This window comes from Drosophila subobscura, chromosome J (assembly GCF_008121235.1).
Source record: "Drosophila subobscura isolate 14011-0131.10 chromosome J, UCBerk_Dsub_1.0, whole genome shotgun sequence".
NCBI classification, from domain to species: domain Eukaryota; kingdom Metazoa; phylum Arthropoda; class Insecta; order Diptera; family Drosophilidae; genus Drosophila; species Drosophila subobscura.
The window spans coordinates 10,408,180-10,430,067 of record NC_048532.1 but is presented as its reverse complement, the minus strand read 5'-3'; the positions used below and the strand labels follow the sequence as shown (position 1 = coordinate 10,430,067).

General features: G+C 45.3%; 1 protein-coding gene across 1 annotated transcript in view; it reads left to right on the top strand.

The window, feature by feature from the left end:
- The window catches only part of LOC117893271 (DNA N6-methyl adenine demethylase), a 97,890-nt gene that overhangs the window by 9,391 nt on the left and 66,611 nt on the right, over positions 1-21,888 (top strand). The window contains 1 exon segment of the mRNA XM_034799839.1: positions 13,404-13,547. Within this exon segment, the coding sequence (XP_034655730.1) occupies positions 13,404-13,547 (144 nt within the window).

Below are 21,888 nucleotides of genomic sequence, written 5' to 3'. Positions count from 1 at the left end.
TCGCCCATTTGTATTCCACTTCCACTTCCACTGCTTTCAATCTCTTTTCTCCACTTTCTTTTTAATGAGACACAAAAATCCTTCACCTAATGATGCCACAGGCTGTTGAAGCGCGTCAAGGGTAAAGCATGAGGGAGGGGCGAGGGGAGCAGCGTAAGGGTAAGGGCGTGTCCAGGTGCAATCGCAGCAATTAAGCAATTTGTTGTTGCTATTGTTTATTAATAAACAAACAACAAAAGAGCCCAAGCAGAGCCACGTAATTGCCACAGCAACAACAACAACAACAACAGCAGCAGGTTTTACACTCCAGAATGATAGACAGAACTCAAATAGATCAAGGATAAATATGTACATAAATATGTACATACATATATCATGTATGTATGTATCATGTACATATACATTCTGTGAAACCCTAGAACCCCATGGAACACTCTGTGTTTTATTATTTTCACTCTATTTTTACACAGATCCAGCGATGCATGGCACCAGAATAAAGGGGTTAAGACCTAGCGGCGGCTGCAACGGTCGTCGTCGTCGCTGTCTCTGTTGCACCCTCGGGTTGCATGCGTGCAAGGTGCAATTGCAGCACACAATTTTTCAGCTTGACCGACTCCTCTCTGTCGGACCCTTTTAACAGGTTATATGCATATTCCTGCACTACGCCCCGAACTAAGTGAATTCGCACCCCAAGTAAAACTCTCGCACAGGGAAAAATTAGAGCGGGGGAGCTCCCGGGAGTTGGACGGAGGAAACGGTTGTCATTTAGTCCAGTTTTTCGAGGGGTTAAATGTAGCCAGCAGAAAGACAAACAGCAGAGGGCGGCTTAGAGGGTCAGCAGGTTACAAAACTTAGATACTAATTGCTGAAGGCCTTCTGCGCTGCAAGCCAAATGGGGGCACTGGACTGAAAGGGGAACGTTAGGCAAATCCAAAGTTGGGCCATCCAAATTATTGATTGTTTTGGTTTAATATATTTATGGATTCTATAATTTGCCGGATCGATGTGCTCCAGTTAGAATTTTGATTACAAAAAAATGTTCTTCACTCTTAATTTGATTCAAACTTTTTCGAAGAGTTTTTAGATCCATAGAAAGAGCCCCCGCCGCCCGAAGAAACATTTACTTTAGATTTTCCATTTCCTCTGCACTTTTGCGCTTCCTGTAGCCTGATTTGAGCCCCTTTTTGCTTCCAAAATCCGTTTAAGTGGGAAAATATGAAGAAAAAGTACAATTTGCCAATGCTTTCTGGCAGTGAAAGTTGCCTGCCTGCCTATCGCAGGGAAAAGCAACAGCAACAAATTTGATTGCATTTTCACAGCAACGGGAAAAAAACAAACATGAAATGGAAAATATTCTGGCATATTGTTTGTTACACACAACAAAAACAAAGCGGCAGAGCGAAAAAGACACAAAATATATAGAGAGATGGAGACGCACTTTCCAAATCGATTTTTGATTATTTTTGCTTATCATTCTGTTTGCTCCAGCCACACCCCCACACACACAACCCCCCAGCAAAGAAAAAAAAAAAAAACAACAACGTGGAACCCGTGCCGTAAATTCAATTTAATTTTCTTTAAATATTATTTGAGACAATTTTTGCTTGCATTACAGCGAGAAAAAAACAAAATGCGGCAATACAATTTTGTGTTTTTTCTTGTACATTTTTTTTTCTTTTACTTCATGTTTACTTTCAATAACTTTTTCCGGGGTTTTCTCTGCCAGTTTCGCGCATAAACCTGACAGCAAAAACAACAAGAGGAGGGAGGGGATGGCAGAGGGGGAAAACAAATTTCAGTTCGTTTGCTATTTATTTTATTTATAGCTGAGAGCCTTTTTTGCATGGGACTTTTTTGTTTGTCGGCGCAAATTGAAAAATATAATTGAAACAATAAATTGTTGTTCTTGTTGAAAGAGTTGCGCGCTGCTGCAAGGAGGGCAGGATCCTGTGGATCTCAGCTATGGGATGTACGTAGAAAGCTGTGCACAAAAAATCAATTTAATTTCAGGTTTTCTTGTTCCTTTTTTCTTCCCTTTTCTTTGCTGTCTTAAAACTACAAATAAAAAGTTGTATGCGTCAGCGAGCAGCAGATCTCACTCTGTCTCTGACCAAAAGTCAAGTCATTCCGCGTAGCAGAGGTCCTGCTGCTGGTGCTGGTCCTGCATAAACATCCCTTAGCTGCTCGTGGACTTGTGTGGGGGTGGTTTGCACTCAAGAAGGAATAAAAGAAAGCAGCAACGAACGAAAAATTTAAGAAATGTTAAAAAAAATGTACAAAGAGAACAAACAAAAAGTGTGCGGAATAGTGGATATAACGACTGAAGGATACCTCAATGATAATTAGATTTAGCAAGGAAAAAGCGGGGATGGGCAGGAGATAGTAAGAGTTTTTTTTTGGTAGTTTTAGCTGGAAAATAGTTGCAGGAAAACATTTCTTTACTGCCTCTAAATGCTGTCCCTTTACCTGTAATAAACTCCTCTATGTGTGCAGCATACCCCAACTAGTTTATAGGGTATTAAATCCTCTGCAGACTCAGCCTCTGCAGCGGCGGCGGCGGCATCAGCGAACAATGCGTCAAACGTGCAACAAGAAATGCGCTAAAACGAGAGAAAAAAACTTTCACAGCACGTACACAGAGCAGTCCTGGCTGTGGCAGTTGCAGAACTGCGAGCAGGACTTTGCACTTAACACACACACACAGACACACACTAACGCACAGCAATACTCGCGCAGCAGCAGCGCGCTGTGCGTCAAACAATTTAGCGCATTGCATTACAGCTGGAAGCGCCGCGGTGCTGTGGCAGAAGCAGGAGAAAAAAAGTTGCATTGCAAGTTTTCTAATTGCAATGGCGCTGCCGCCCGGCCACACCCCCCACATCACCCATGGAGGACACATGTGTACGGGTGGAAAGAGGTATGGCTGTGGGGAGGGGAGTGACGGGGTAAATGCGGAAATGTTAGCTGGCACGCACGGCATACGCATAAAGTTGCCATTGTTGCTGTTGTTGTCGTTCTGCTGCTGCTGCTGGCACATCATCAGCAATGCAAACAAATACGCACAAATAAGCGCACACAAACACACACGCACGCACACCAGAACTCTCTCCGTCTGCGCTCACGCACTCTTTTATGCGAAAGTAAAATAAGTAGAAGAAAAATAGGTAGAGGGAGTGGGAGCAGCAGCAGCAGCATAAGAAGTGGGAACATAACAAAAATTCAACACGCACAAACAGCAGCAGCAGCAGCAACAGAAAATAAGCAAGAAAATCGGCGTTTGAGTTGACAATTTGATACCCTGTAGGGGCCAGCTAGAGGCAATCCAAGAAAGGTTAAGGCAAAATTATAGTCTGAGAATAACTGGGCTCTGGGCTGACGTATTTTCAATCAAGAAATGGCACTAGAAATTGTTGCTGCATTGCAGCCCATATACCCCATAAAGGATCAGCAAAAAAAGCAAAAACAGCGGCGCAGCTGGAGCTAACGGAAACATGTGCAAATACCCGACACTCCATCCCGCACCCACTCTCCCCTCCCGACGCACTGCTGACGCACTGCTTGCTTTGAAGCGCTCTTCGCCTTACGCATATTGTGGAGTAGAGAACGGGAAGAGCAGAAGGTGAAGCAGTGGCAGAAGGTGAAGGAAGCAGTGCCAGCAGCAGTGCCAGAAGAAGGAGTAACAGGAGCACCAGAAGTGGATAAAGAAAAGAAAAGAACGCATTGCAATGGCTTCCTTGGCTTGAACTCCCTGAACTCCTTTTACCTTTTGTATGTATAGCTTTTTTTTTAGAGCAACAGAATACAGTGAGGATTGCACTGTGCGAAAGTTAGACTGTGGAAAGAAAGGAGAGATCTGAACTCTGGCAGGAGTAGAGAGACAGATCCTGTGCTGGGTAATTGTGCCTTGGTTAATAGTTGGATTATTCTCAATAGGATTTGATTATTTTGGACTACAAATTAATCTTTTGTATTAATATTCTTACCGTACATCAAAGCTGCCCTTCGTATTCCTCTTCAAATGTGTCAAAGGGTAGAGCTTTATTTATGTTTCTTTCACCCCCTAACACTTCAAACGAGTGCAAACAATTCTTTGGCCATTAAATCCCCTTTAGGGCTGTTCAAAAAGCTTCAACTTAATTAGCTTTCAGCCTTTTCTGGCCCCCAAAATATTTAAATGTCTTGCATTCCGCAGCTCTCCCTCAAAGCGTACATCAAAAGTGCATCAAGTGCTTGTCGCTCTCGAAGCGCAGCCTAATTTTCGCACTCTTTTGCTTGCGGCACTCCACTGAAAGGCGCGTTGCACTTAATTGATATTCACTGTTGATCCTCCACCCAGGATGACGCACTTTTGTGTGCGCCTTTCCTGACAAATATGCGTGAGGCATGGCGCTCTTCCCTTCGAGCAACGCTCAAGTAGTTTGTATAAATATTTGCATTTTCCATGCCGCCCCCAGAAGGCAGAAAAAAAGTAAAAAGTTGCGCCTGGGCCTGGCACCCTAAAAAACAAAGTGTAAAGTGGAGTGTTCGTTCCGTGTGGCATTTACCCTAGACCCATGCAAATGCACTTGCCCCAATGCAATTTTCTTGGCATCTTTCGTGCCCCACACCTCGGCGATTGTTGGCTTTTGATAAGCAGCAGATGCTGATGCTGATGCTGATGCAGAGAGCCGTCTGATGTTGCCCCCAAGTCTGTGATGTTGCTGCTGTGCTACTTTGTCGCTGTTAATTATAAAAATTTTCCCCATTCTGCCCGTCACTTTAGTTGAGTTGGAAAGTGGTGGAAATTTTCTAAGCGAGCGCTCAAAAGCATGCTACAATTTTTCCCTATTTTTTATACATATTTGACATGACGCTGGCTTTGGCGTCAGCGTTTGTTAAGAGCGTAATACATATGTACAAGGATATATATAAAGCAGATATATAGTAGAAGACTTGTTTGAACAAATTGCAAGCAAGCAGTTTATGCTGCTGCTGCGGGGGTTCTCGCAACAAAAGTTTAAGAAAAAGAAAACTGTGCAAATAAAACTTTTTGCTTTCGTTCTTTCTGAGCATTTTGCCCCTCCGCAAAAGTCCTTGCCAAGGGTAAATGCAAAGTTTATATACACACAAACACAAACACACACACACACATACACTCGTACATTTTGCACAGTGTGTGGCAAGTGGCAAGTGAAAATTCAGCGGAAAAAAGCAAAAGAGAGAGAGCGTGAGCGAAATGCGTGCTAACGCCAAAAGATGTTGCAAGCAAAGCGTCAAAAATAAGAAAGAAAATAAAAGAAAATAAAATATAAGAAAATAATAGAAGAGAAGGGAAAAGCAGAGAGTTGAGGAGAGGAGCGCGCAGCAGCGGAAAATACCACAGCAAGAGTGCAAATAAAATGAAGAAATTTCTGGGCGGCTGGGGGCTAAAAACTTGGCTTTGATTTTCTTCCATGCCAGGAAAGGGATGCAGTTGGCAAAACGCTTCACTGCACTTGACTATTATTGAAGTTGGAAGCCAGGATAGAAGCGTAGCCCCTAAACCTCCCCAAGTTTGTCCTTGCCTCAAATTGAGTCGCTCTCTGGCTTGCGCTGCCGCTGCAGCTGAAACTTTTTGCCTTTGGGGTTGTGGGGCGCTGGCAACATCTTTGGCACAGGCATCCGCTAGGGCAGGGCAGGGCAGGCCAGGCATTCAGGCATCCCTACAGCAACCTCGCATCACATCATTCTCCTCCTGGTTCTTTGCATATTTTAGCGCGCGATTCGTGCCGTGCCGTGCCATGCCCTGCCTTGCCTTGCCACTTTTTGCATTTTTTATGTGTTGGTAGGTCATTGCACGTACAAAAGCCACTTTTACTGCGCCAACAAACCCAACTGCAGCTGCCACACTGCCATTGCCACAGCAACAGCAGCAGGAGCAGCGGCAGCAGCGGCAACAACTGCGGAGTAACTTTGCTGGATGCTGGATGCTGCTGCCAAATTAAACAAAAATGCTGCACTGTGCACCGTGCACCGTGCACCTCTCCTTGGCATCGTTTCTGGAATTTTATTTTCAATTTGGTTTCCACCCAAAAAAAAGTTAGCTGAAGAGGAGTCCTTTCATTCGTTGGATAGTTGGGCAAATGATATTTGCAATTATTGTGAAATTATGCACGAAAATTAACTCTGAATTTCGAACAAAAGTTGTGCCTTTTGTTGGTACATAAAATTACATATGTAAAAATTGAATGTAGCTTCTATATTTCTATGCAAGTAACATCGATTGGATTGCACATCTTTTATGCAGCTATTTTTACTGTTTTTGCTGGATAAAAGTTGTAAATACTCGTGGAATTTGTGTTATAAAATCATAAATTAATTGTAAAAATATCTTTGATTGCATTTAACATTTTTCAATATTTTTTTGTAACAATTTTTCATTGTTTTTGGTGCATAAAAGCGTTAAATACTCGTTGAATTTATATAATAATATTCATCAACTAATTGTATTGGCATCTATGGAGTATTGGTTGCCAAATTCTATAAACTTCGAGATATTTTCATTGAAATCTTCTTAAGAAAGCAAAATGTGCATCAACAAAAATGTTTAAACGGGTATCCCAAATGTCTAACCATTAGAAAATCTCAATTACATTTAATGCAGTTTAATGGTCACACAGTTTCAGATAGAAGAGGGAAAAGCGAAATAGGAATCAAGGAAAGAGAGAGAAAAGAGGAGCAAAAGGAGCAAAATGTAAAACGGAACAGGGAGCTAAATTCTGTAACTCCATCAAATGCAATTTGGAGTGCTCCTCCCTCTCTCACTCTCTGTATCTCTGGACTCTTGTCAACTGGAGCGCATTATTTGCATTTCTTGTTATCCACACACACAGTCGATGCAAAAAGTTTTGGACCCCCTCCAATGCCTTCTGCCCCTGCTGTTGTTTTGCTGTTGAATATGCAAGTGAAATGGCTTTTTAATTTGTGATTCGTGCTGTTCTCTGATGTGCTGTGCAGAGGGACAGGACAAATGCAGAAATGCATAAATCATTTTCCGGATTTCACGCGACAAATTAAAAATTAATGCAATATCACCGACCAACCGACCGACCAACCAAATGCAGTGTGCAGTGCCGCAACAGGGACAGCGATAGTGTTAGAAAGAGAGAACGACCGACCGGCCACGTGTGGATTAACCAAAGCAGTGAGCAATATCAGTACCAGTATATAGGATGTATTACGAGCACACCAGAATATATTCCCCATGGCCAGGCGGCAGTGGCCTGCGGGGTCGCTTGGTCGAATGAATTTTTGCTTTTTGCACAGCCAGCGGCGGCGACGGGCCGGTACATTTTTATCGATTTTCCTTGCCGTTGCAGCCGTTTGAAATTTTTGCAACCCCAAAACGAGTCTGAATTTTTTTTTGTATTTACCGCTACCCCCGCTCCGCTCTGTCTTATTCTATCTATGTGTTGCTCTCCCTGTCGCACTCGCATGGGTTGAGTGCAGAGCAGAGGCTGCTGCTGGCACGCACTTTTAGAAAATACCAGAAATGCGGATGGCAAAACAGAGAAACAGCAAAACGAAAGAAAGAAGGAAGAGGAGAGAGAGAGTGAGGGGGCAGGGATGGGGGTGCAGAATAGTGCGTGTGCATGTGCGGGTAGTGGAAGAGTGGGTGGGGGTACAGAAAGGGAATCCACATAGAAAAAAAGGAAGATGAGAAAAAAATTCGCAAAAGAGGGTTGGAAAATAAATTGCTTTTAATTTGATTTCAACTCAATTAAATCTACGAAATGGAATTTCAAATTAATTCTTTTTCTCCTTTTAGTTGGTTCGCTGGGGGTGCCCTTGGCCATGCACTTTCATTAGTCCCCACACATTCGAACAGCAAAATGCCACAAAATATAACTAATTAGCCGAGTTCTTTCTTTGGGTTTAGTCTCTCTGGGGATATTTCGGTTAAATGGCACAGCTGGTCCTCGGTTTGTTCTCCATTGTCCATTGTCCCAACTCTTCTTTCTGCTGCATAATGGTCCTGCATGTAATTCTTTGTTCTTTTCATTCGGTAAATCGATTTTGGTTAATTGTTTGGCATTGGAAATCTGTTGAATCTATTGAGCTGTTGGACAGTTAATTGAAAGAATTTATTGACGGGTGTGTGGTTTTAAGTGGGGAAACGTTTAGGAAATTCTTTAAAATGGTTTTAGAAACCAAAACATTAATATTTTGACTTTAGAATTGTGCGTGTAGGAATGCATTCTATTCTGCTATACTGAATGCTAATAATATACTGACAAAAAGTAAATTTTCATTTGCATTTTATATTCATTTTATATCAAATAATCATAGAAAAGATTTGGGGTTCCATTTACTGCCCACTTCCCCCTGCGATATCTAACTTTTGTGACCCACTGTAGGCCACATATTTTAATCCAACAATAAAAATGCGCTCCCAGCGCACCTTCGGAGAGAGAAGATCGCCCCAACTCCCTCGCACCAACTGCAGCCAGCTGCTGGGAGAGAGGAGACTCATAAATGCGCTGATTTGCTCACCACTCCACTCAATTTCAGTGCCGTTTGAAGCCACAGTAAATGCCGATACCAAGCTGTGCCCCTTACCGTTCATTCATTCCCCCCTCCCGCACCGCATTCAAAGCTCACAAAAATTGTGTCACAAGGCAGCAACAGAAAGTGCTCTCATTTCACTCATTGTTTCACATCTTTTGCACTTCCCTCAGTGCTCTTCTTGTTGTTGTTGTTCCATTGGAATACCCCTTTTATCACTCATTTTGCCGCCGCTACCTCAACAAACAATAAAACACTTCCTTTTCCCCCTCCGTTTCGCGCTGCCCGCCCTTGCTGCCTGAACTTGACCTTGATAAATATTTGAAGTGAGCTTTTTAGCACATATCAAAACGGTTACAACTCAACGAGAAAGGGGGGGAACGCCACAAAGCAGAGGGGAGAGAGACTGAATTGTCGCCTTGGCTCGTCTCGCAATTCACATTGAAAATTTGTTCGCATCCAAAATGACGTGTAACAAATGGTCGATGACGCATTTACCACCCACCCTCGTACCCACTGACAGAAATTATATGTACAGATGTACATATGTATTTATGTACGCACTGTACATAGGGGTTGGCTGCAATTACCAAATGAGAAACCAGAAACCCACCCTCTCGGCAAAGTCAACCCCCAAAAAAACACAAAAAAAACAACAGCCAAAAAAAAGAAAAGGCTGACAGCCGCAATCAAAATGGGATATAAGCCATAAAAAGCAAATCCTGTGAGGCGTCGGCCATGTTGCCGTGAATCATACAACAGACAGACAGAGAGAGAACAGACACAGGCAGAGACAGAGAGAGCTGCAGAATTATTTGGGCAAACTTCAAGGACGCGCGCGAACCCCTCAGAAGGCAGAAGGCAGAGGCTAAGGCTAATCGGCAAAAGCTTTGCTTTCCTTTTGTCGCGCGGGTGCTATAGGGGTACGAAAGTGATAATCAAAATAAACACAGATTAAGGTATAACCTTGAAATATTGTTTGGCCTATGAAAATCGATTCACTCAGCCCACCCACAAAAGGTGTGGGGAGGGAGCAGCCAGCTGGCAGGCAGCATCCCAAACGAAAGGGTTGACGGGCTGGCCTGCTCGCCAGGTGGAGTGGAAATAATTAATGTGGTTTTTTGGCACAGGTCAGGATTTGCCCACAGCCTTTGCTAGAGGGTTGAATGAACCTCGGAATGCCGCCTCAAGAGGGCATTCGATTGAGCAACAAGTAGGAGCAGCTCCTCGGCAATACGTCAACAAAGGAACACGAGGAAGGGGTTCGGTTTGGTTCGTTTCGGCGCTGTCAAAGGAGCTTTTTTTATGGCTCATTATGGAAGGTCGACAGCAGACACAGAGGGGAAGGGAGAGCGGGCAACTTGTTGTGGTTTCCCCCGAATATTGTGTCATAAAAGAAGTCTCCCGTTGTGGGGGGGCCGCCGCTTCAGCTCCTCGGCTTCCTACCACAAACCCTACGAGCATTGTGTCAGGTCAGGGTTCTCCATCTGCTTCTTCGCTTCATTTCAATATTCAGCCCCAAAACGTGGTGTGTGTGTGTGTGTCTGTGTGTGTGCGTGTGGCCCTTGCGGTTTTTGTGTGCTTTCGGGGGGGAGCTGCTACCTGTTGCTCCTGTTGCGCCACCGAAACTCCACTTTCGCAGTCCGTCCACTCTCCACTGTTGGCCCGGCGGCGGCTTGTAGCTTTGAGTAGCGCAGCTCAGCTCAGCTCATTATTGTATCGCCGCAGCTGCCACTTTTCTCATCTCATCAGTAGGGGCTTCCTTTTAATAAAAACTAATAGCCCCAATTAAGTCAGCATGCGATTTGCTGTTGCTTTTCTGTTGCTCTTGCGGCCTTTTGTTCATCTTTTTGTTGCTGTTGCTGCTTCTGTTTGCCTCCTGCCTCCTGCCTCTGCTGCCTGTTGTTGGCGCTAATAAAGTCACAGAACAACAACGAAAAAAATATGATGTTCAACAAAATAAGCTGCTGGAGAGCCGAGCCCAGAGCCATCTTTTTGCATCTTTCAACAGCCGCAACACAGGAAGCTGCAAAAAAAATTGATTTAAAAAAGGTTCCCACTTCGAGGCGCATAAACTGTCATCGATTTTTGTCTTGTTTGTTTGTTTGCCAGGCCAGAAGTGACGAAGCTTTCAACAAGATTCGTTCATGTCCTGTGCAGCTGTGTGTTTGTGTGTGTGCCTTGTGGGCTGCCTACTTTTGGCGCAATTTTTGTGGGTCGTTGTCCTTGTGTCTACTTTCGTGTGGCTCCCTTTTGATTGTGGGAGAGGCAAGGCGATGTCTTGCCCAATAAGTTGTTTATGGCTGTGGCAAGTATCTACTTGTGGGTTGGGGAATTCATGAGAATTGTTCTGGTTTAGTTTTCTTTGCAGTTTTCTTTGGAACATTTAGAAAATATATGAGGCCTAACGAAAATGATGAGGAAAAGTCTATTTTACTGGTGAAATATTGATTTTCTTTAATGTAATTGTTGAAAATATCATAACTTATTCATAGTAAAGCTCTTCAAATATTTACTCTCTCTTAATTCTACAAAAGTTCATGAAATTTCCTCGTTAGAATAAACGATTCTTTGATAAAATCTTCTCAAAACACTCCTAAATCACCCAAGAAACTTAAACTCCCGAACTACTCCCTCCAAGATCACTTTATCCAAAGAAAAGTAGCAACCAGCAGCCACTTTTCTTCCACTGCCATCTATTTGTGGACGCACTCGCTGCTTCTCTGTGCTCTCTGGCTGCCATTTCTAAGCACAACTGTACCCCAAGCGCAACTGTACTTTGTTTCGTATCAATTTCAACCGAAAACACCTCAAGAGCCAAACTAAATTTAGATGCAAACAGCCCCAAGAGAAATACAGTCACAGGCTGCAACCCCAACAGCATCTTCTGTGTAGGTAATCCCCAGGCCCAAGTGACATCCAGCATTTGGGGGGGAACTCTGGCACACGCTCGCTCTCTGTCTCTCTCTCTGGGCTCTGTTTGGTGCTCGGCTCTGGGCTCTTTGCTCTCGACTCTGCATTAAAATAATTGCTTCCGAAATGACAACTGCTGCTAAAATTGTAAACCGAGTGGCACAGCGAAGAGGAGGGAGCAGGGGGGAGCATCGTGTACGCAGACGCACTCTCCCTTGTTGCACACCATTCCCATGCCATTCCACATTGCCACAGCCGCCTGCCCCATCTGCAATGAGATTGACGTTGTGGCAACATGTGTGCGCGCCTGCGCGTGCCAACAATGTAAAATTTGTGGCGACTGCCACAGGCAGGCAGGCAGGCAGGAAAATGGTGCAGCTTGGGGGAACGCGAGCATGCGCAGAGGGGTATGGTAAGATGGCGTCGCTTATTTACCGTTAAGATGCAGCGGCTGTCAATCAGACCCCAAAATAAGAAAAGAAAGAACAGGCATAAAGATCCCCGATGTGCCAGTCGCGCAGACAAGCGGAGCATTCCAGAGGCACTCCTGCGAAGCTGTCTGGAACCATATGTCGCCCTTCGGCATCTATTTTCGTCTGCATGTGAGGCACAGCCAGAGGCAGAGCCCGAGCCCAGAGGGGCACAAGGGGCACGCCTGCGCACACGCACACGCACACAAACCATTGAAATTTTCCATTTTTCGCTGCTGCTCGGCTCTTTAGTTTTTCCTCCAGCAGCAACTAATGGCTCCCGTTTGGATCTCCGTTTCTGATATTTATGATTTCTCAGACATTTCGCTCTCTCTGCGCCGGAAATAGATTTGGATGCCGAGTTTCTGGGTCCAACAGGCGGTTTTAAAACCTCTTCTTCAGAAATTATTGTGTGTGGCAGGCAGGGCAGCCATTTTTCATGCCTCACGGAATTATCTATGGCTCTTGCGGAGCACTTTCGTTCCGTTTTCCATATGGAAAGTAATTTAATATGAGAGCCGCACACATTCCCATAGAGATAGAGAGCGAGGCTCGTTGTCATTATTCAACTGGTTGTTGTTCCATTCGTTTAATGAGGAAAATGTATGCATATTTGGGATCTAAATTTGAGGGTTGGAAAGTGCATAAAAGTGAAGTGCAGTTCAGGATGTGGTACTTTGATCTGATTTAAATTGGGGAAGTATCCAAGATTTCTTTGGGATTTTGTGTATTGCATTTTCTAGCATTCATTTCGACAGGCGGGGAGATTTATGCACTTTATTTATTAATCATAAGTAGTTTAAAACAATTTGCGACAGATCTTAGAGGCTAAGAGCAACTTTTGGCACAGAAAACTAACAGATTCTCATCCAAATATTTCCATCATAAATTTCTATCATAAATCCCAACTATATATAAATGAACTAATCCAAAATCGTACAGTTTTCAGCTGCATAAATAAGGAAATTTATTTATTTATATATTTATTGATAGAATTTGAAAATATTTCTGTAGTTTTACGCTTGGAAAAATCTTTCTACTTGCATTTGCTAGTTTCAAAATATCCAACAACTGCTCCAGCTCGATAACGTCATGTAATTATGTTGTAGAATACAATATAAAATGTAACTTACAGCCAGCGCTCTACATCTACATTGATTGTTTCGTGCAGCAGCAACCAGATGGCGCTGTGCAAGTATCTGAAAACAGCCATCACTTGCAGGTGGCGCCACGGCTAGGGTTTGAAGCGAGGATGGAAGCTGCAGCGCAACATTTAGTTGGTGTAGCAACCATTTAGCAAGTACATGCACCAGCAATGCAACTTTGGCGGCAAATTGAAACTTGCATTTCAATTAAATAAATTAATAATAGTAAATAAAAATGGTTAATAAAAAGCATGGGTAGAGTGGCAGGCTGTAAGAGCGAGCGTAATAAATGCTTTAGTTTTGTATTTTATTATATATTTATTGTTCTGTTCTTTTGTTGCTCCATTTACAGATAATTTATGGAGCCGATGGTCAGCCCGTTCGACCCGATTCGAAACGCGGCCGCGGCAAGGGAAAGTCAGCCGGAAATAACGGAAATGCCGGCGCCAATGCCACAGGAATCAATGCTGCAGGCAATGGGACACCAACAACTGGGGTAAGTCGAGTTTATTCTGGCTTTCATTATGTCAAAATTTGGCACTTAAATGTGGGATTTGTCTTCATTTGGATATGGATTTTAGCTACCAGTTGAATGTCTTCCCTGACTCCATTTGAAGCTCTTCCTTTGCCACCATTTGTGTCTCTTTCTTTGCCTCCGTTTGTGTCTCTTTCTTTGCCTTCATTTGTGTCTCTGCCTTTGCCACTTTGCCTTTCAGTTATGGAAACGGAACTAATTAAGTCACGCGACGACAGAATGTCTGCGGTTGCTAGATTACCCCAAAAGAGTAAACCCAAGCCGAATGCCACATTTTCCACGGCATCACGCCCCGGCATTGTCTGGGGTGCCAGGCAGCCAGGCAAAATCGTCGTCATCCTCAGTTGGCAGCGTGGCAGGGCAGCCAGTCACTGCCGTTGGCTGTCTGTCGCGTTGTCCTCCGTCGTTGCCGGGTTCCCCCAAAAAGAGGCAGCAGACAGACAGAGACCCGGGCATAATCGCCCGCCCGCAGACACCAGACGCTGCCGCCGCACGTAGCTCTGGGGGTCACCATCATAAAAACCAGCCAGGAAAAAAAAGGAAAGGAAAGCCAGGCACAAAGGCAAAGGCAAGCCGGTGCGGGGGCTCGGGGAAGCAAAACAGACAAAGTTACGCTGCGGCGGCGGCGGCTCTGGCTCTCGGAGTCGCTTCAAGGGCGGACCACTTGTGCAGTGCCTGCCACATGCCGCACGTAGAAAGCCAAAGACACGAGACGGAGACGCAGACCCACAGAGCAGAGGCAAGCTGCTTACTCGCATTGTTGCCACAGGGACTGGAAGGGGGGAATGGGACTCTGGCAGATCCAGAGCCAGAGCCAGAGCCAGTGTCAGTGGCGCTGCCATTTGACTTTGACCTTAGACGGGCAGGGGATTCCCTGTGGCACAGCACGCAATATCCTCCACTGTGGCTGTGGCTGTGGCTGTGTCTCTGCTCAAGGTCGGTGCCGTGGGCCTCTGTCGTAAAAAGTTGACACAAGTTAATATCCAATGAATGCCAACAGCCAGCAGCCAGCAGCCACAAGTGGCAATGGCACTGGCAATAGGCATTTGCTTTGAGTTCTGCCATAAGTGGCAGAATGATGGATGTGCGGCCGGGTTGGGGGAGTGGCAGACTGGCCTAGGACTGGGCTGTAAGCGTCAAGGAAGCGTTGATTATGTCATCATTGCCACACGACGCACAACAGTGACTCCCCGGCGTGTGCACACACACTCAACATACAGCGAAGACGACATGCCAGTGGCTCCCCGGTCTCTGGCTCCCATAAAATGCCGCAACAAGTTGCCTGACAAAAACCTTCCAGCTGCCGCTGCTCTTTGTGTGTGCCTGCTCCAGCTTGGTTGCATGCCTCCAATGGGCCTGGAGCCCGCCTCGGAACATTGCACAACACACGCTGGCAAAATGTTCTTCAAGTTTCGAGACTCTTTGGCTGCGGAGAGACTTTGTCTGCAGCTGCTACACGCTGCCGCCTCCCTCTGCTCCCTCTGCTGCTGTGCAAAGTTTTCCTGCCACAAATGTCTGCCTGTGCCATGGAGAGTGAAGCGTTTGTTCCTGCTTCTTTCTTTCTTTTTTGCTGTTCGGTGGCCCAGTGACACGGACACGGACACCGATGCGGCTGTGGCTGTGGCTGCCACATGAGTGTGCTGCCACTGCAGTTTGTTGCTTTTGCTTGTTGTTGCTGCCAAAATCCAGGTCGCCCCCAGCCATGACCTTTGCCGCGCCTGCCATGCAAAAACAGGCAAAAGAAAGGAAAATCCATTGGCAGACGACAAGCAACGAGGCAACGGGATTTGGCTGCCACATTGCCAGTGCCCATGACCATGACTCCCACTCCTGTGGCATGCTTTGACGCCTGCAACGCCAGCCGCGAGCTGCACGGCCTCGCCACGGTCGCCGGCCTTTTTTGGCCTTCATGTCTGAATGCAGTTACCAACACTTTTTGGGCCGCGGGGGGTGGTGGTGCGGCTGTCCATTGTTTTGGCAGAGCTCTGGACCTGGACCTGGACCTGAACCCCCTCTGTGGCGCTCCCATTTCTCCTCTCTTTCGAGTGTCAGAGGCCAAATGTTTGGCCAGCAACTTGTTGCACTCTCTCGCTGTCTCTCTCTGCTGGCACTCCCCCATGCTCTCTCTCTCTCTCACGCTCTCTTTCTGTGTGTATCGTTGTGCCAAATCTGCATATGGAATGCGGCTGGAATTTGTCATCATTCAGGCCAAACAGCATTCAAATTTATACACTGAACTACAAGACATGGTTTTAGGCTATTTTTGGCCACTTTTTAATGGAATAAAAGTGGATTTATTCCTTCCAAAGAGGCCATTAAAGGTTAGGGATTTCAATTAGTATAAGGAATTATTGAGGAGGGAAGTAGCTGGGGAGAACTTTGGGGGCAACAGATATTAAATTTCCATAGAAAATTCTTCCGATAACTTGATGGAGCGCAAGGGGATCAATAAATGTATAGAATATTCCAAGAAAAATCCTCTAAAACGTTGCTAAATAATTTCTATAAAAGCAAGAACTTTAACAGACGCAAGAAAATAATTAAATAAAATAAATAAATTAAATAAAATAATAAATAAAATTAGTAAAAATTGCAAAATAAATACATTTCAGTATTATAATAATGAAAAACAAATAAAAAAAACATGGAAAACATTTGGAAATTGCTTAGAAATTGTCTAACTGAAACATAAATACAACAAAAACCAAAAGAGTTCTTTTAATTTACTAAAATTTGACAGAAAGTTGCATAAAAAATTGAACAAAAATATTCTTCAGCTCCAAAGAGTAACTAAAATAATTATCTGAATGTTTATTTATTCTTATAATTAAACAAACTTCCATTTAAAATCCAAGCAACAATTTATTGCCCACAAGCCACGCTCTTTCCCCACTTTGTTGCACAGTGTAATTCAGTTCTCAAAGCCTTGCTTTTCCACCCACCTTGTGTTGCTTGTTGCATGTTGCATGCTGCTTTTATTTTTATGTGTGCGCTGTGCACTGCGTTGGCGTCTGTCCAGCAAGCGACATTCTGCAGGCGGGGCGGCAGCAATTAGTCAACACACATGCCCCGTGCCACATGCCCCATCCTCAAGCGATGCAATCGCAATCGCTGTCACAATGTTTGGACAGCGAACAGCAAAGGAGGAGCAGCAGCAGCTCCCTGGTCTGTGGCTGTGGCAACTTCAATTGAAAAGCCGAACCGTGGCACTTAACGTCTAATTAGGCGCCGCAAACGTGAAAAGCCGCTGAACGGGTTTGCCAACGGCCCCAGCCACCACCTGCCACAATGTCAAAGCGAAGGCTCTTTAAGACTTTGGCCACACCTTTGGCCATCACTCAAAAACAAACAGAGAGCAGGAGGAGCAGGAGGAGGAGGCCAGACATAATCGTAAATGCCAACAGCAGCAGCAACATGTTGTGTGGCGCCAAGACGGCTACCTCAGTGGCAGACACACGCGGACCAGAGACCAGAGACCAGAGACCCGAGGCCCGTCCCGGCACCACCAACCGTGACAGCAGCAACCAGCGGCAGCTACAGATGGAGGGTACAGCCCGACTCCTACGTGCGATGGCGATACAAGAGGAGAGCTTACATGCAGCTCGTAAAAAACAGAGCCACACCGGGCCGGTGGCAGACACACTGCTGCCGGACTGCGACTGCTGCCTGCTTGCTGCTGCTGCCAGACAATTTGTCGTCCAACTGTCCGCATTGGAGGCAGCCCAACAGCAACAACAACAGCAGAGGAGGAGTCGCACTGCCACTTGGCACTTGCTGATGTCCCAAACTGTAAGAGGAGAAGGCGACTTTTGGCACACGCAGCACGTGAGGCAGCAGCAGCAGAGGCAACCTGTCCCGAGTCCCTTGCCTGGCTCATGTTGCGGTTGCTGCTGCTTTTTTCAACGTTATGAAAGACTGAGCGGACGGACAGCGAGACGATCCCCGTGTGGGTCTTAAGTCGAACAATGAAAGCGCTGAAAGCAGCAGCAGCCACGCAACAGGCAACAGGCAACAGTTGCTGCCACGCTGCCACAACCCAGGCCCGCGGCGCCTCTTCATTGAAATCAAAGCCAAGCGGACGGGCGAAAAGTAAAAATAAAAAAGCAAAGAGCGGTGGGAGAGGGAAGGGGAGCTGCTAGCCAAGTTCAAGGTCTGCCTGTGAGGCAGCAGGTCAAGGTCGCCCAGGGGCAGTGCCATGAAAATACCCTCAAAAAAAAAGAGGAAAAAAAAGCAAAACACAGAAAAAACGAGGACAAGTGGCAGCAGCAGGCAACAACTTCTTTTGCGTCCAATGAAAAGGGCAATGAGCTTCATTACCAGAAGGACTCAAAGGACGAGCAGAACGAACAAGGCATTCGGGAAGCCAGGTTCAACGTTAACCCTTTTTCGGTTGAATGTCCTTGCCCCCGCCCCGCACTGTCCTGCCACGCGCTCGCACTTGACCCTTTCTGCCTGCCCCCCAGAGGAATGAGCCACAAACATTGTTGCTGCTGCTCCTGCGACAACATCCTTGAGGCGGCAGTCAACCTGCTACAAAAAAAAGGTCCTTGCCTGCCTGCCGCCCGTGTCGTCAACCTTTTGTGCTCGCCGTTTGCTGACTCGTAACTTTTTTCCATCCTTTGGCCTGTTTTTTTGTAGTCCTTTCTCTCTGTTTGCTGTGGCTGCCTGTTGCTTGAGCATTTTGCATGTCCTTTTGGGCCAAAGCGTCTGCGGGTCGTCTGCCCGGGATATCCCCCAAAAGAAAAAGTTGATTGACCTTTCTTGAGGCTTTTCCTGGGAAAAGTCTGCTGCTACTTCTTCTCCTTAAATGTTCTGTTTAATTATTTAGGCAATTATTTCGCAGAGACTCAAATTTAAATTCAATTTTTGGCCCCCAAGGCAAGGCTCCCCCGTGCTTGCTTGTGTTTTTGCTTAATTAATTTTCTTTTTGCGACATGACAATGAAATTTACAACGCACACACGCACACATACAGGCAAAAGCACTTCCGTTTCCGGCACACACCGACACACACCGACACACACCGAAAATTGCAGCAATAAATTTGAAAATTCAATTTAAAACGAACATAAATTGCGCTTCAAACTTTCGTTGCTTGTCATTTTTACACACAAAAAAAAAACACACATTTTTCAACTAACACACAGGCAGGCACACACACAGGGCACACACACACACACACACAAATAAACATGCACATAAATCGCATTAAGCGCTTTAAGGCACAAAATGCTGCCATAAAAATCGTTTGCTCGTTAATTTCTTGTACGCTTCTCGGTGCTCTTGTTTTTTTTGCTGTATTTTTTGTTGTTTTATTTACTGGCATTTTGCTTGTCTTACGCGCCACTGCCACAACCCGCAGCCACACCCCCAGCTACCGATTCTAGGGGGCGTACATAATGGCAGAACGAGCGCCAGCGCCAGCGCCAGAGCTACAGCTACAGCTACAGCTTCAGCTTCAGCTTTTATATACACTTGATAAATGTGCAGGACACACACACACATACTACACGCTGTATATATACACACACATACATATGTAGCTTTATATATTGTGCAAAAAGTAAGCAAAGAAAATGAAAGAAAAACACTAGACAGAAACAATTGAACACAATTGATACCCAGCAGAAAGAGGCAAGACAAAAGCAAGTGGCGGAGGATTAAGTATTTTATGTGCGTAGAAAAATAATGTGTGGGATGAGCTGTAAAGAAATGCAATTAGAATTTACAGAAACTAAAAATATTTAGCTGAAAAATGTAACGAAATAATTATGTGCTTTAAAGTTGAAGTTTTATGAGAACTTCCTCAAAGTTTTTACCATTTACGCGCACTTTAAGCGTACAAAAAAAAACCTGAGTATTCAGGTTTAGGCTTTAGCTAAACAAATATAAAAATAAATTTAGTTTCATGTCAAAATATGGATAAAAAACTAAGAAAAAAGAAGTGGAAGTGGAAGTGGAAGTAATCCTAAGCAGCCACTCAATAATCCTTTCCCTGAGCCACACAATACACCCCGTTCGGCATGCCAAGGGGTAGCTGGCCTCTGCGACGACGTCGTTGGGCGATGACTATGGCAGCAGTGGAGCGGCGAGCGGCAGCAGTAAAGCTTTTTCAATTGCCACCCCCACACACAAATGCGCGTCCATAATGCCTTATATAAACCAGCTCTCGCTCGCTCTCTTTCGCTCTATACATATGTACATATATGTATGTATGCATGTGTGTGGCCATGCGTGTGTGTCTGTGTTTGTGTCTGTCTCTGAGTTCAGCTGAGGTTGAGGGCCAACGCCATTTCGCCTTTAATTTTTGGCATGCATTAAGTGCGCTGCGCCCCGGGAGGGTTGTTTCCTATTATTCTTATTATTATTGATATTATAATTAACATTATTACATAGATAAATTGATGATATTTGCTGGCATTTGCTCCTTCGTTTGTTGAGGCTTTAAATATTTTATTGCCTACTTATTTGGGCATTTTGGTTAATTGGCAGGCAGGCAGCCGCCGCCCCTCTCTCTGTCTTCCTCTTTCTCTGTGCTGCCTCTTGCCCTTTGACTCTCGCTCACCCCTTCACCCTTACTACCTTCTACCCACACATGAAGCTTGCCAGACAGACAGCAACGCGCACACACAGAAGAGAGAGACATTCGAGGGGGCTTTGTCTGCGATTAGTTGCAACCCTTAAAATGCCCCCTCTGCATTGCTCATACGACACGTTGCGCTGTGCGCTTCTGCTTTCCACTTTCGCCATTCTACCTACACTTCACTTCACTCTCCTTTCCGCTTCTCGTTGGCTTTTGCTTTGTTTTGCTGTCTACGTCTTCTCGGCGCATACATGCGCGCAGGGGGGTGGGGGAACTAATTTTCTTTGTTTTTCAATATTTCCCTCAAAGATCTGGTGGGGGGGAGTCTGCTGCTGCTGCATCATCGTTTGTCTGCCTCCCAACTAGAAGTATGTGCAACTCCCCGTTTAGCGTTTTTGGCGGGTATGGAGCAGACATCAACGTCAGCCAAAAATGGTCATAGACATGGCCCCTCAGACGCTGTCGCAGGCTGCCATTCAAAATGCAAGGGGAGAGGGAGGGTCTGGTCTGGTCTGGTCTCTGGTCTCTGGTCGTCGCGGCGGCTGCTGCTGTCTAATGCTTATTTGATGGCATTCGCTAATTGCTTGATTAGCCATGCCGCGCTCCACCCACGCACTTCGCATGGTCGCAGCTTCAAAGGCAACGCGGCGAAGAATTCGGGGAGGAGTGCTACACAGGCGGGCGATAAGCCTTGAAAGAATTAAGCATAAATTATAATTATTAAAGGAATTATTAAAGGGTTGGGTACGGGATGCCACACACGCCCCAAGATCACGACCAAAAGGGCGTGACACCAAAAAGGCACAAGAAAAACGAGGCAGAAAACCGAAGTTGGGAATGCCCTAAAAATATATATTTATGCAAAATTTAAAAGGGACAAAGTGAAGCAATTTTTGAGATTTTCATTGCTTAGAAATTTCCCATTTTAGTTGTTGATTTTCGCCCTTCCATCTTTCACTTTAAAAGTTGAACGCTGCCTTTGCAAGGGTATAAGCAGCGCGCAGCTTATCAGCGCGATCATAAAGAGCAAAACAAAACGTGGGAGAGCAACGAAAGCAACAACAGAAAACGATCGCATGGAGCAGGCAGCCAGCCAGGCGGCCAGGCAGCAGCATTAAGCACTGTCCAAACGAGCAGCGGCCACAGCACAGCGCAGTCTGCCAGGCTGCTGCGCCCGTTTAGCCAGTCACTAAAAGCGAGCACAAGAATGGGCAGCAACAACAACAAACTGCAAACAGAGCAAACTGCAGGCACACAACAAAATATTCTCAATATTTGCGCTGCATTAAAGTTTCATTTTACTTTGGCTCTGCACTTCGCTCGCTCGCTCTGCCGCTCCTACAACTCTTTTTGTTGTTGCTCTTCTTTGCTTTTTGTGGCGGCAGCAGGCACATAAATTACAGCAAACAGCAGCAGCAACAGCAAAAAACCGTAAAGTAAAGCCAAGTAATGCAAAGAAAGAAGCTGGGCAAAAAACATGGAAAAATGAAAATGATAAATTGCCAACTGCACATAATTATGCAATTAAAGTTCGACTCGACGTTGTACTTGTACATTCTTTGACTTATTTGTGTTTGCCTTCTTGCCTGCTCTGCGCGCTCTTTCTATGGTTTTTGTTATGGCCAAAACAAGAAGCTGCAACGAAAAGGAGAAGCCTGCTGATTGTTGGCACTGATTGTTGTTCTTGTTTTGATGTTGATGTTGATGCAAGCTGCTGCCC